Genomic DNA, 14,253 nt, shown 5'->3' on the forward strand with positions numbered 1-14,253 from the left:
GGGAGGGTTAACAGCATCTGATTTTGAACATTATTACATAGCTGCGCAATTGCAATGGCTAACGAAATGGGTGGTGGACAAACTTAGGGGTCCAGAAGAAAAGAGGGGAGAGGCCCCAGACTTGCGACTCCTGTTGAGAATAATTTTGAGACTTCCTTGCCGAGACAGAGATCTCCCCACGGACCTAAGGACATCACGTAAATGCTGGAATAGAAGCCTGAGAAGGGCCAAGAATAGGCATCCCAACACACCGTAAATCCCATTGATTAAGTGTGAGGCACTTCCCCATGGAGGTGACTGGCGTAGGTTGGGAACATGGGCGGATCTAGGAATATCTACCATAGGAGACCTTTACGAGGAGGGCACCCTTATCCCATTCAATGACCTCAGGGGACATCACAATACACCGGGAGTAGACTTTCTGTTGCACACAGCACTTACAGCAGCCATGAGGAAACACTGGAGGGAGGGACTCACTGAGCCAGGAACCTCGATGGGATGCCAATATTGGTCACTGCGGCGCTCTTTTAAGGCTGTCACATGTTTGTACAGCCGACTTACATATACAATGCTCCATTCCCTGACTAAGATCCATAGAGAGTGGGAAACAGACCTGGACAAGCCCATAGCAGATAAGGATTGGGATACTGATGGAAAGAGCATGGAAAAAGCACTAGAAATGCAAAGTTTCAATTGATAAACTTTTATGTCCTACACAGGGCCTACCTTACCCTAGAAAAGCTCAATAAATATTTCAATATGCAAACAGCAGCATGTCCACACTGCCATACAATAGGAGCTGATTTCTTGCATATGTTCTGGAGTTGTCCGATCACAGGGGCCTTCTGGGAGGAGGTAACCATAATATTGGCAGAAGTGACTGAGAAAGAAATAGTGAATACTCCGGATTACTGTCTGTTGCATTAGTTCCCCCATACCGCTAAAAACTAGTAAGTTTCAAGATCTTGGGCTAGTATTGGCTAAGAGAGACATTACCAGCCATTGGATATCGAGAACAGGCCCTAGCTTATCTAGGTGGTAAAAAGAGTTCATTAAATGGGCTGAGGGTGAAAAAACTGTTAGATTGCAATTAGCTAAAGGAACAGAAAGTGAGAAATCGCTGGAGGTAGCTAGAGCTTGGACAGCGTTGCTTGATTTATTTAAAAACCCCGATACTGTGGGAGGAAGTGACCAGGAGGGTGAGGACCAAAGTGAAGATGTCTGATTCTCCTCTGCTAGGCCTAATAAGTGCAATGAACCCATGATAGATAAACCCCCACTGGGTGAGAGGAAGACCCCTGAGTGTATTCTAGTGACTCATAAAGTCAGAATGAGATGCCCAGCAACTGATTGGGCAGGTAAGGGACTAATGAGACACACCTGGGTGGGAGGGTAGGGTGGGGTGTACAGTAGGGGTAAGTTTAAGCAATTGTATAGGAATTGGAAGGTTTAAAGTATGTAATGACACATAGGAAACTGATAATATGTAAGGCACATCTGATCTAGTAGTGAGTATATTGAAATAGGTTGAGAATATATGCTCCCGGAAAGATCACCCTCGAGAGGGCATATTTTATAAGCTACATTGGGAATAGTCAGATGAGGATGGTTTCACACTGCTATATTATTGCGTTGCTTAACTGAAAAGTTAATAAAATGTGTTTACAAAAAAAAAGATGGTGCCATTATTTGACAGGTATCCAGTCTAAATGCTACAGTGTATGCATGTGCAGCCACCTTATTCGTGTACTTCACCACCCACTGATGTTTTCTACATTTCCTTCTTTAGTCATTTTCCCCACACTCTGCGTACTGACAACACTGGGCTACTTTATATCCTCACACAGAAAATGAAAAAACATTTGCATTGCTTCACAATGGAAAATGAGTTTTTTTTCTCTGGTATTTTTTTCATTTTTTTCATATTGCTTTGTCAGGAAAATTCATGACGAAACATCTTGAAGCATTTTCAACTTTATTTCAAAGATAACAGCATACTAATGTATTTTTCCCATCTCTTCCTAAATCTGGTGAAGCAAAAATAATGTCATTTTAAAAAGTAAAGTTTACCGCAGACCAAAATGCATGTTTATATCCACCCACCAAACTGCAATTTGTTTGGCAGATACACCCTTGTAAGGTAATCTGATGACAGGGAGGTCAGTGCTTGTATTTCTGCCTTCATTTTGGAAGCTGTCATAAGTTCCATCTGTAAAATAGCAAATTCTACAAATTAGACAATGCTGTTTTAAAGTGTTAACTCTTAACATTTGGCAAGGAATAATAACATTCAATGATTCATTATTTCACTCTAGAATTGTAAGTTAGATTGGTGGAATAAGGGTTTAAATACCTAACATAACTAGAAAATAAAATGATGTGTATATGAGTATTCCATGCTGTATTACTTACCTTAACAAATATCTTCTTTTCTTAAACTTAGTTTCAATCCTCACCAGTAAAAGGTACAGTTAAACACAGGAAAATCATAACAGCAATAGAAAGACACATACTTTTATGATTTCAGAAATTAATCAAATAGAAAGGGACAAATACATTAATGTCAATGGATACATTACTAAAGTTTAGGTAGTTCACAACTGAGAGATTTCAAGTTCTACATCAGATTGGGGTCCTTAGCAGTAAGGATATAGTCACACTGCTCCTCAAGCCAGGATACTACAGCAAGGGAAAGCCCATGTATTTGAGATGAAGTCAGAGGAAGTATATTCCAAGTAGAGTCCATGTTGGAGTCCAAATTACACCAGGAACCAATCAGTGCTCCAGAGGAAAAGGCAACACTTTTGGAAAAGTTAAAGCCCCATATTTATACAAAACAAATGTTTGAAAAACTGATTACAAATCAACCTTGTGAAAGGAGTTTGACTAGCATCCGCTCGGATTCCTTATTTGGATATATTGTGACAGCATGAATACACATCATTCCTTAGTCAACCCATGCAAAGTATAATCGTTATTGAAAGTAGCAGACAACTAAAGCATTATGACCTTAGTGGGTTTGAGAAAGCAGTTTCTAACCCAACAACGTTTGCAAGTTTGTCCTTTATCTAAGATCAGGAGTCTTTAACCAGTAGCTTGTGAGCTACTGTAGCTCTCCAGCTACCTCTGAGTAGCTTACCTGTGTGCAGCCTAGCTTATGGAATTACAAAGCTTTTGCTTTGTTGAATTATTACACATATTTTAAAAAAAATAAATTATACAAACCTAATAATATTAGTAGCTCTCAATGCGTTCCTTTGAACATAAGTAACTCTCACTACAGAAAAGTTGGAGGCCCCATATCTGGATGCTGTGAGGAGACCACATCAGCTTCATCTAAGATAGACTAGTACCAAAGTTAGGTATAACCTTTAAACATTTTTCACTATTGCAACAACCTCCGAATAACCCAAGGTCACTGGTGCTAATGGAGCTTTTCCTTTTTTTTAAACAACAAGATGCATGTGTCTTTGAGGTTTGCGAATATTTCTTTTCAAAGCAATTCATTGTGTGAATGGAGATGTGCATTATGAAAAAAATATCAATAATGTAAGACTGCTAGAAAAGGAAAAGTTATTTACCAGTAAATATAATACTCCATTATGGGTATATTTTTTGCATCATTTTCAGAGTTCTTGCTTTTGAAATATTCAAGCAATGCACCAAGTCAGTAATGAAGTACATTTCACTGAAAACATCATTTTTAATCAAATTTTCTAAACTGGATTTTGTAAAAGTTTAAATGTAGTCTCTAAAATAATCTGTAAACAGAAAGCAAAACTGACACTGCACCTTTACGGATTCCAGAAGTTGCCACTACCACACAATGCCCGAAATTCAGTCAGGCAGTTTTAAGTGAAATAGTGGGAGAATCTGAAGCAACTCAAGTGTCCTTTTCAGAAATAGAATCTCTGATTGTCCGAGTATGCACCCTGTACAAGCATGAACCACCACTCTAGTCAGGGTAATCTATATACACACTAAAAGATAACCTGTGCTCACCGTCTGGCACCTTGGGATCGAGCAGTCAGGCCTATCTAAAGAGGCAATTTGAAAAGCATTTGTGCAACACACACACACACATACAGTAACACAATGAAAACACTACAAAAAATACTCCCCAAAGAATTAGACAAATAGATTATATTTTTGTGAGTAAAATAAGACCAAAACGGCAAGAATCCAATCAGTAGAATCGGAGTTATGAATTTTTAAAGAATACATAAAAAACTAGTGCTTAGAAGCAAATAGCGCTTAAGGGCTACTCGAGATTGCGATTGACCCGGGTGAATCCAAAGCTCAGACCAATGGCGATCAATGGCAGGCCGGCTACAGGACTCACACAGGTCCCGCTGAAAAAGTACCTTGGATGGAGAAAACGTTGAAGACTCAATTCATCGGTTTTGATCCGTGTAGGGGATGAAGGTGTCATAGACAAACCCCTTAATGAGTCAGGTATTGCATCTTTGTCGAGCTGCCCTGTCCGTCATTCCAAGCAGTCCGTTGAAGCGATGTCGTCGATCAGCTCCTGCATCAGCGTAGAATGGCAATTCCCTGGTTTCAATCGGCGCAAAATCGTCACTGCATCGTTTTTAATGGTTCTGGACAGCAGAAGTCAACTTTTAAGGGCCCAGGACCGGATTGGCACCACTTAGCAGGGAAGGACTCACAAATGGTCTAGTATCCTTGCTTCGAAGTGAGTAAATCCATACTTGAGGACGGGACAGGCTGGTCTAATTGCGGCTGTACTACGGCGCGTAGCGGGGTGCTTTTATTGATAAAGACGGATTTACTCACTCGAAGCAAGGATACTAGACTCACTCGCAGTCTAAATAGTGTGGGATGAAATTATCACCACATGGAAAGTTGCTACCAAGGGCATTGAAGCCTTGAGAAAGTCGCGGGACGATTTCCCAGTTTGTGCGACGAAACACGTGTTGGATGATCACAAAGAAAAGAATAAAAGAAAGAGACGATTTCTGAAACAGTTTTTATAATTTGTGTATACTTGCATTGATATTTAATATCACTCTACAGACGTGTGCTGAGGATTTTGTGAATTGTGTCACTATCAGGACATGTAAAACTTAAAAGTACATGTCCTACCTTTTTGTTACAGAGCACCCTGCCCATAGGGCTACCTAGAACCTACACTGGTGTGACTTATGTATAATAAAGAGGGAGTTTAAGGCTTGGCTAGTGGTTTTAAGTGCCAAGTCGAAGGGACAGTAAACGGCATACACTACCTTGCAATGGCATGTCTGAAACTGGTTTTAAAGGCTACTTGTGTGGGTGGCATAGTCAGTGCTGCAGGTCTACTAGTAGCATTTAGGTTACAGGCCATGGGTATATAGTATAGCACTTTACAAGGGACTTACAAGTAAACTAAATATGTATATTGTGTTTACACTAATTTTATCATGTTTAGGGGAGAAGCACATGCTCTTTTGCACTGGTCTGCAGTGGTAAAGTGCTCAGAGTCCTAAGACCAACAAAAAGATACAGCAAAAAGAGTAAGCAAGCAGGCAAAACGTTTGGGGGAAGGCCACCCTAAGGATAACAAGTCTAACAGTCCTACTATGTTTTTTGGTCCACATAATGGTGGGGGTCACGAATCTGTGGAATCAGAGAGAATACCTATGTTGGAGAACTAGGATTACAGGTAATAATATTTTCATTATTCATCATGGGTTTCTCTTTGATATCCATAAACATCATAACAGAGAATCATGTATATAAGAAACTGAGCCTGAAAGGTAAAGACCAAAAACATAGAATAGAGAAACAGACACGTTTATTGCAAAAGGTTACAAAGGTCTTACCCTCATGGCATCTGTCTTGGACTCCCGAATCAGTGCAATATAGTTTGTCAAAGGTATGAACTGACCTTCAAATAGTTTCTCTACATATGTCTGGAATAGGGTAATTCCTTGTGATAGCAGCTGTAGCTACTTGCCAGGAATAGGTCTGTAGGCTTTTTTATTAGGAAGCGCTGACATATTAGGAAGTGCCAACAAATAAAATATCATGAAACGTAGATAACATGGCTAATAATATCATGTGGCTTATTGGCACAAAAGCTACATGATCACATACTGCCTAGGCAAGGTTGAATGGAGGTTAGACAGGACACCAAGCATATGTTTCAATTGCCACAAGTCCTTTGTCCTTTTTTCAATAGCCTCTTACTGTCTAACGTATGAAGACTCCTTTCTGCTAGGTAAGAAAAGTTAGGAACATTTTTAAAAGAAATCATCTGATTGAGATGGAAATCTCAGATAATTTCAGGGAGATATGGCAGTACCATCACTTCCAGACAAGTTCTCGGGTACATCTGTACCAGTCCTGATCAATTAGACTCATTGCCAACTTGAATTATGACAGTTTTATAAATGACTTAGACCAGTCAATCAAAAGAACTTTCACACTCAGATCAGATATCTGGAATCCTGGATAAACAGTCAGAAGGTTTGTGGGGTTCTATAATGGTAAGCAGGTTGATGCATTATGTTCCCCAGGCAATAAAAATGTTGGGCAGAACTATGTTGTTTAGCACTCAATTGAGTTCTTCCATGAGTTGAACTGTGTTTTTTCTCTATAGAACTAGGACAAAGCACTGCCTATTTGATGATTTACCTTACCAGTTTGACGTGCCTCACTGGCTTAACCCCTCCACCCCCACTCCTAAAAGGACTCTGGATTTTACTATCCCATGCTTGCTGAGTTAATACATCACAGTACAGTTATCTGTTTCATGAAAGATGGATGTTGATGAGATTGGTTAAAGAAAGAATTTGAGAGTTTGAAGAACTGCCCTCAGTTCCAACATTTTAAAAACAAATCTTTTTATTTAACAATTTAAGTCGACATTTCAAATACATACAGAGGGATTATGTTGATGACAAAGACATACATTTGCGCACAAGAGTCACACAGGTTCTGACAGGTTCTGAGAGCTGGAGGGATACATTTGTCACCCCGGTAGGCATTCCATTTGCTCCATATAGAGGACCATTTTGGGGGGCATCCACATGCTACATAGACAGTATTTCCCTGAACATAAACAAATCCATGTCCGCCCTCCAGGCCTCTATTTTAGGTGGTTCTCCGGCTCCCCACAATTGTGCTATGTCCCTTTTAGCCATCATTAGGCCCAAGGTGGCCCATATTTTGTCTTTTCTGCTAAGATCAGTTGCCTCCCAAACATTCAGGAGGCATCTTTTTATTTCGGTTCAGATGCGGATTTCTAACACTTCACTCATACATTCATGTATCTTCTTCCAGTAGGACAGGATACACTCACATTCCCATATTATATGCAGGAATGATCCCACCCGGCCGCACTTTCGTCTACAGTTACCCTTGTCTGCCTTCCCCATTTTGACGAGATTAGGCTCAGAGACATAGATTCTGTGGAGGCCCTTCAGTTGGACTAGGCGCAGTCTAGATGAGATCGCTACCTCTCGTGGGGATGCCTCCTGCCATTCTTCATCATCCAGCTCCAGCCCATCTCCCTCCCAGCGTTGTCTGAAAAGTCTCAGGGGGTCTGAGGTATTACTAACCAGTTTTTTGTAAGTGAGGGATATCGCTTTCACGGGTATGTGCCCGTCAAGTATTCTGTCCTCTAGCGGTGAGGAGTCTGGAGGGGCGGTACCAGTAGGAAAATTTGACCTGCAAGTCTCGAAAGTGCTCCTTATCTGTGAGTTCGTTGCCCTGCTGTGGCGTGGAGAATGAAGCCACTTCTCCCCCACGCATAGGTCCCTGATCCACGAGATACCGATAAGATCACATTTATCAAACCCGTTAGTGTTCCTTAGGGTGCCTAGTTGTTCTGTATCCCACAGGGGGGCGGCCAGCGTGAGCTTGTGTTCCTACCCCAGGCTTCTGCTGGCAGCATGCCAAATCTGTACTACGTGTTTAGTCGGTCCAGTCAGGGGAAATCTACATGGTTTAGAATATAGGGCCCGGTTGTAGTTACCCCCCCGGCAGCAGCCATTTATCCATTCTGTAGGCTGAATTGTCTCCATGGCAGTAAGTACAGTGGTTGATCGCCCCCAGGTGTGCGGCCCAAAAGTATTTTTTAATGTCTGGTAATCCGATTCCTCCGTCGTACCAACTCAGGACTAGTTTTTGGAAGGTGATACGGGGTCTCCGGTTCCAGAGTAGCTCTCTACGTCTCTGAAATATCTTGCAGGGACCAAGTCCAGGGAGTTATGTAGTGCATAGAGGAAGCGTGGTAGGGACATCATTTTAAAAACTGCCGCCCTGCCCAGCAGAGACAGCAGAAGCGTCTTCCAGGTTATCACGTCCCGCCTCAGCCTTTGAAGGGGGTGGAAGTAGGTTACGTTCATATCAGACTTTGGGGTCCTTGGTGATGAAGACACACAGGTATTGGAAGCCCACCCTCGCCCCCTGTAAGGGGCAGCCCCTGGGCGGGAGAAGAGGGTCCCCTCTAAGCATGTACATTAAACACTTACTCCAGTTGATCGCATATCCAGGGTATTTACCGAAATTCGTTAATATGTTGAGTACTATGTGTAGGATGCTTTCCGGGGAGCCAGATAAAGGAGGATATCGTCTGTGTATAAGGAGATGTGTTCTTCACACCCTTCAGTACATTTAAGACCTGTATGGATTGGATGGATTCCAACTAATCCAAGCCGCCAGTGCCCTCCAGAAAGAGGGCGAACTGGAGAGGTGACAAAGCACATCACTGGCATGTCCCACGCCCCAACCCAAAGAACTCAGATTTGTTTTGTTGACTACCACCTGAGCCAGGGGCTTCGCGTAGAGGAGTCGCACTCACCCAATGAATTCAGGCCCAAATGCCATCTTTGCCAAGACTGTGAATAGATATGGCCACTCGATTTTATCGAACACCATCAAGGCATCCATAGAAACCACCACTGCTGCTTCCTGAATCGTGTCTTTTCGACCTAAAACTCCATATAGACGCCGCAAATTTAATGCAGTGTTTCGATGGGGCATAAATCCCAATTGATCCGGATTCACTAAGCTACATATGACTTGAGTTAGGTGGTTAGCTAGTACTTTGGCTACTATTTTGAGCTCTGCATTTAGCAGAGAAATGGACCTGTAAGAGGAGTATTTGCTCTTAGGCTTACCCTCTTTGCATATAGCCACAAGCGTGGCCACCCGCTGGTCTGGTGGCAGGAGTCCCGTTTCTCTGCTCTCCTCAAACATTGCCCGCAGGTGAGGGGTGATGGTATCTGGCTTTAGTTTGTATAATTTGACGCCTTGCCGGAGTGAAGGTTCCTGATTGCTTGCGCTATTTCGTCGTTCGTGAGTGCACTGTCCAATGTGTCCCTTTCTTACGCCGACAGGGTGGGCATCTGAATATCTCTTAGCAGTGCCTTGGAATCATCTTGTCACATGGTGGAATTCGAGCTATACACAGAGCTATAATGGTTGGCAAATACATTTACGATTACCTGCGGGTCTGTTATTGACATGCCTTTGTCATCAGTCAGTTCCGGCACCAGTCTGTTTGCGAGTTCTTTCCTGCCAAGCCAGGCAAGTAGCTTCCCAGCTTTGTCCCCCAGGACGTATAGCCTGCCAGCCTTATAGCTCCCTAGTGTTTTAGCCATATCAGTGGCTATGAATGTATATTCTTCTTGTTTAAGCTTCAGGGTGTGGAGCCGGTCATGTGTGGTCGCCTGTCCAGTCTCCTCTTCCAGCCGGAGGACTTTTTTCTCCACCCGAACTAGATCTTTTAGTTTTTCTTTACGGGCTCCTACAATGGATGAGATCACCTGTCCCCTGAGGACTGCTTTAAATGCTTCCCAGATCGTTTTGGAGGCGCACACCTCATTTTCCTGGAAATAGTTATCTATGGACTGTAGGAGTGATTTTTTTAACTACGGGGTTTCGAAGGTGCCAAGAGTTAATGGGCGCAATCCTCCCAACCTGCCGTTCACCTAGGACTAAGTGTGCCCGAAACTGGGGAATGGTCGGATATTCCACGTGCCAAGTGTCTGACTTCATGGACGCCTACGATGTGAGCTGCTGGAACCAGAAGGCAATCGATACGAGAGAGGCTGTTATGTACCCCCGAGTGGAAGGTATGTTGTATGGTGTGGGGATGGTGCGCGCGCCACTCGTCCGCTAGGCCTAAGGCATCCAGAAAATCCAGAAGATATCAATCTGAGGAGCTGATTTTGTGCGGTGGATGGCGGTTGAGGATTCCCGATGCAACCAAGTTAAAGTCCCCTCCCACCACAAGGTGGGCCTCTGGAAGAGAAAGCATTGCGGTACCGATGTTTCTGAAAGTGAGGGCCTGTAAGCCCGGTGGGACATATACTGTAATCAGTGTAAGTGATTTCCTCCCCCACTGGCCCGAGATGGCGGCATATCTACCCATATCGTCGACCCAGGTGTGGTTTATGGAAAGTGGAAAAGAGTTTTAGTCTTAATAACCAAACCCCTGGAGCCTGTGGTGAAGCCAGAGTGGGCTGCTAAACGATAGCCCCATCTATTCAGCGCTCTGCCGGAATTACCCACTAGGTGGGACTTCTGGAGGAGTACAATGTCTGGGGAGTGTCGTTTGATGTGCTCTAAAACTATGCATCATTTTAGTTTGTCCCCGAGCCCGTTGACGTTCCAACTACGGAGTCTAAAGCTTTTGTCCTAGTGTGTTACTCATGTAGACCGTGTATCCCTCCAATTGTTTACGGAGAAGCTTTGTCGACTCCACAAAAACTAAGTAAATCCACCCTGTTCCCACCCAACTACCACCCACCTTGCTCCCCTGCACTCTGGGCCTGAAACTGCCCATCAAAAAACTATGCAGAGTGCCTGTCGCCCAAACTTACAACTAAGAGTAGTGTAATGGGGGGGGGGTTGAAGCTCCACCACCCCGATCCCACCCCAGTCCAGCGAATAAACCTGGTTCCCGGTGACGGGCAGGCAACACAATATGATTATCAACGGATAGGCAGTCCTGCTGAGACTATACCTTTCTACGTCTATCTCAATAGACCCCCGCCCACCAGCAAGGTCCGATAGTTTACAATCTCAAAATAGATCAAGTGCACCTCACAGTCTGGAAAGTATTCTGCTTCAGTTCTGGGTACCACTGATACTCAGCAAGCATTGTGGTCTTCTCCACCTCTCCACCTCTCCAGCCCTCCAACCAGTCCGCAGCACCCTCCGGATGATCGAAGAACCAGGCTCTGCCCTCCCCCTTCCCTTGCAAACGTGCGCAAAATAACATTGCATATTTGATGCCTTTGTCACAGAGTTTTTTCTTCACCGTGAGGAAGGACAGTCTCTGTTTCTGCTCGGCAAGGGGGAAGTTGGGGAAGAAGGAGATTTCAGTATTCTTGTAGGAGAGAGGGGGTGCCACCCTGGCAGTGTGAAAGATGACGTCAAGTTTGCCGAAGTTTAACAATCGTGCCAGGATAGGGCGCGGGGGTGCTCCCGGTTTCGGTCGTTCCCCCAGGTACTCTGTGCGCCCTTTCAACCGCGAATAATTTGGACAGGCCCTTGGGTTGTAGGTGAGTGAGTAGTAGGTCCTCAACGAAAAGGTTGATTGCCTGCCCCTCCGCCTTTTCAGGCACTCCAATTATACGCATGGTGTTCCGGCGGGTGCGGCATTCGTAGTCGTCAAGTTTGTCCTTCACAAACCTCCGGAAGGCCTGTAGACCTCCTGCTGCAGCTGCGATGTGTCATCAACCAGGCTGGAGGTGGTGATCTCCATCTGTTTTAACTTTCTCTCCTATTTTTGTTAAGTCCGCTCTGATGAGTGAATCTTCTGACGAGATGGTATCCATTCTTTGCTCTAGTGAGGATCTGACTCCGGAAATGGCATCCATGACATCCTGCAGCGTCAGTTCGGTGGTGGGGGCCTCCTCTGTACCGGCCGGCGCTTTAGTCTCAGAATGGCGATCCGGTAGTGCCGATTTTGGGAGAGCATACCTTTCCAGTTTGTTCTGTTGGACCGTTTTGTGGCCCCTTGTCCCCGACATTCCCTCCTGTGGAGTGCTGGCTGCGTCCGTCCCCAACACGTCCGCAGGTCATGGCTACTGGTATAATCAGGTAGGCCGATCTGTGTGAGGAGAAGTTCAACCGACCAGGTAGTCGATAAAGCAGTGTACAACAGGGGGAGTCCCTCACCCAGTGTGCCCCGTGACGGAGAACAGTCGTCAGACCCACATTGATGATCTGGATTATTGTGGGCTTCTCGGGAAGGCAAGGAATCGACAGGTCCACATGTGTCAATCCAGCGTGCTCTCAGGCAGTGCCGCTCAGTCCTCACCGAGGTGGTGGGTGATTATTGCCTTCGCAGGTGAAGTCTAGACTGCGCCGCACTCACCACCCTGCTGGATCGGCGGGTCATTAGTTCACCCCTCGGTGTCCCACAGCTTCCACCACCTCACGGCTGTCCCGAGACCAGCCCTCATGCGCCAGTTCCAGGGTCTTTAACTGCTGCTCTCAACCTGATGAGGAGAACACAACCTCTGGTGGGGGGGCGCCCTGATCATCCACTCGATAGCTCAGGAGGGGGCAAGGCGTCCCGCAGAGAGCGTGGCCTGTGGTGGCGCTCCCGGCCGCTCGGCGCAGGAACGGCCCTCCAGGAAACCAGACCGGCCCCTTGCGGCATAGTTGAGTCTCGGATAGTGGATATGCAGTCGGGAGGGACGGAGTTCACCCCGTCGTCGGGTGCCGCAGGATGCCAGGGGTCCGTGTAGCGATGGAGTCCGCCAATCAGACTCGCTCCATCTATCTCCCATCACAGGCCGCAACCCCAGCCTCGTGTAGCAAGCAGGTGTGGCATGTTGATATGCCCCTCCCCTCGAGGTCGCTTCACTGCGGATGGCTCCAGCGCTGGGGAAGGCCGCAGGCTGCGAAAGCCGCAGTTTTGTCAGGGCCGGTGTCAGGGCCCCGGCGGTTGGTGCAGCAGTGGCTACGGGATATTCGGTGAGCGCCCCTCACTTGGACATCGAATTAATGTGGCGGATATTAGGGCAGGAATCAGATGTCAGCGGAGCTTCTCCTTCACGCGGCCATCACGCTCCGCGGCTAAGCCACGCCCCTTCCAGTTCCAACATTTCGATGTAACATTTCCCTTCTGGCGGAGCACACGTCTCTGTTAACAAGCCCATATGGTCTCCACAGCTTTCTATTGATGCACCAACATTAAGGTTTGCATTGAAGAAGGTTTGTGAAAAGGAACCCCATAAATCATGGTTACTCTCTTGCACACATGACTGGGAATTTATCAAGTCATTGCTTAATTAAGTCCTATCAATATCCTTATGTCTGCAACCATAGAACTTCCAGACTCCCTGGAATGGGTTGCATGTGTAATCTGGCATTGGATACTATGAAAGGCACAGAGCCCTGCAGCCAAGAAGACAGAAGACTTCTCTAGCTGTCATAAATAGTCTTCTTCAAAAGGTGACATTTTTCTGGATTGAAAACAGTCTGTCCTCCCAAGGACAGGGTTGTAATTTTTGTGTCCACTGCCACTACAAAGTTTTGGATAAGGTGAAGGATTAATATGGTTCAACTGATCTGAAGACTGGGTCTGGTAGGAGTCTGACAGTTGTCTGTCGGTTCTGCTGCAGCTTGAGTGCTAAGGTGGCAACCAGTCTTCTGGATATGGGCTCACAAAGATGCACTTTTGCTGAATGGTGCTCACTACAACTGCCACGTACAAAGTGAATGCTCAGTGAGCAGATTCAAGAGTGTAAGGAAGAAATGTGTTCTAGTCATGAGAATTACCTTGTCATAATCGTGCTACTCTAATTTCGGCATGTAGAGATCTTGTAGGTCAACTGAGACCATCCAGTCTACCAGGTGAAGAAAATGTGAACCATTTGCTGGAATATTTCAGATGTAGATAGCAGGAGTGGCGGGCACCGATCGAAGGTAGGGGGCAGGGGCGGGAGGATGGCTGAGGTAGGAGGGAGGGTGCCGGAGGGGGGAGGATGTGGAGGAAGTGGCTATGGAAAAAATAAATTACATTTAAAACGTACCCTTTTGCCACTTCCTCGCCTGTCTCCACTCTGTAGTCCTCCCTCACTCGGCCACACAGGGTCCCAGTCAGCCAATCACAACGCTGCCTTAACAGCGTTGTGATTGGTCTGAGTGCTGTTTTTCGGCGCTCAAACGCTAACCAGGGACCTGGCCATGTTCTCCATGTAGGCTGAAATGCAGCCTGCATGGAGTACATGCGAGGTGCACAAGACTGATTTGGGTGGCCCGAGAGGGCCATCCAAGCAGTCATTG

General features: G+C 45.6%; 1 protein-coding gene across 11 annotated transcripts in view; it reads right to left on the reverse strand.

Moving 5' to 3' along the window:
* Positions 1–1,964: 1,964 nt before the first annotated feature.
* SPO11 (SPO11 initiator of meiotic double strand breaks) overlaps positions 1,965–14,253 on the reverse strand; it is a 749,185-nt gene continuing 736,896 nt past the window's right edge. For all 11 annotated transcript variants that reach the window (XM_078651981.1, XM_078651989.1, XM_078651977.1 and 8 more), the window contains one exon: positions 1,965–2,209. In XM_078651981.1, coding sequence (XP_078508107.1) covers positions 2,090–2,209 — 120 coding nt within the window. In that variant the 3' untranslated portion in view covers positions 1,965–2,089. The remainder of the gene's footprint in view (positions 2,210–14,253) is intronic.

Source organism: Lissotriton helveticus, chromosome 7, assembly GCF_964261635.1.
Source record: "Lissotriton helveticus chromosome 7, aLisHel1.1, whole genome shotgun sequence".
NCBI classification, from domain to species: domain Eukaryota; kingdom Metazoa; phylum Chordata; class Amphibia; order Caudata; family Salamandridae; genus Lissotriton; species Lissotriton helveticus.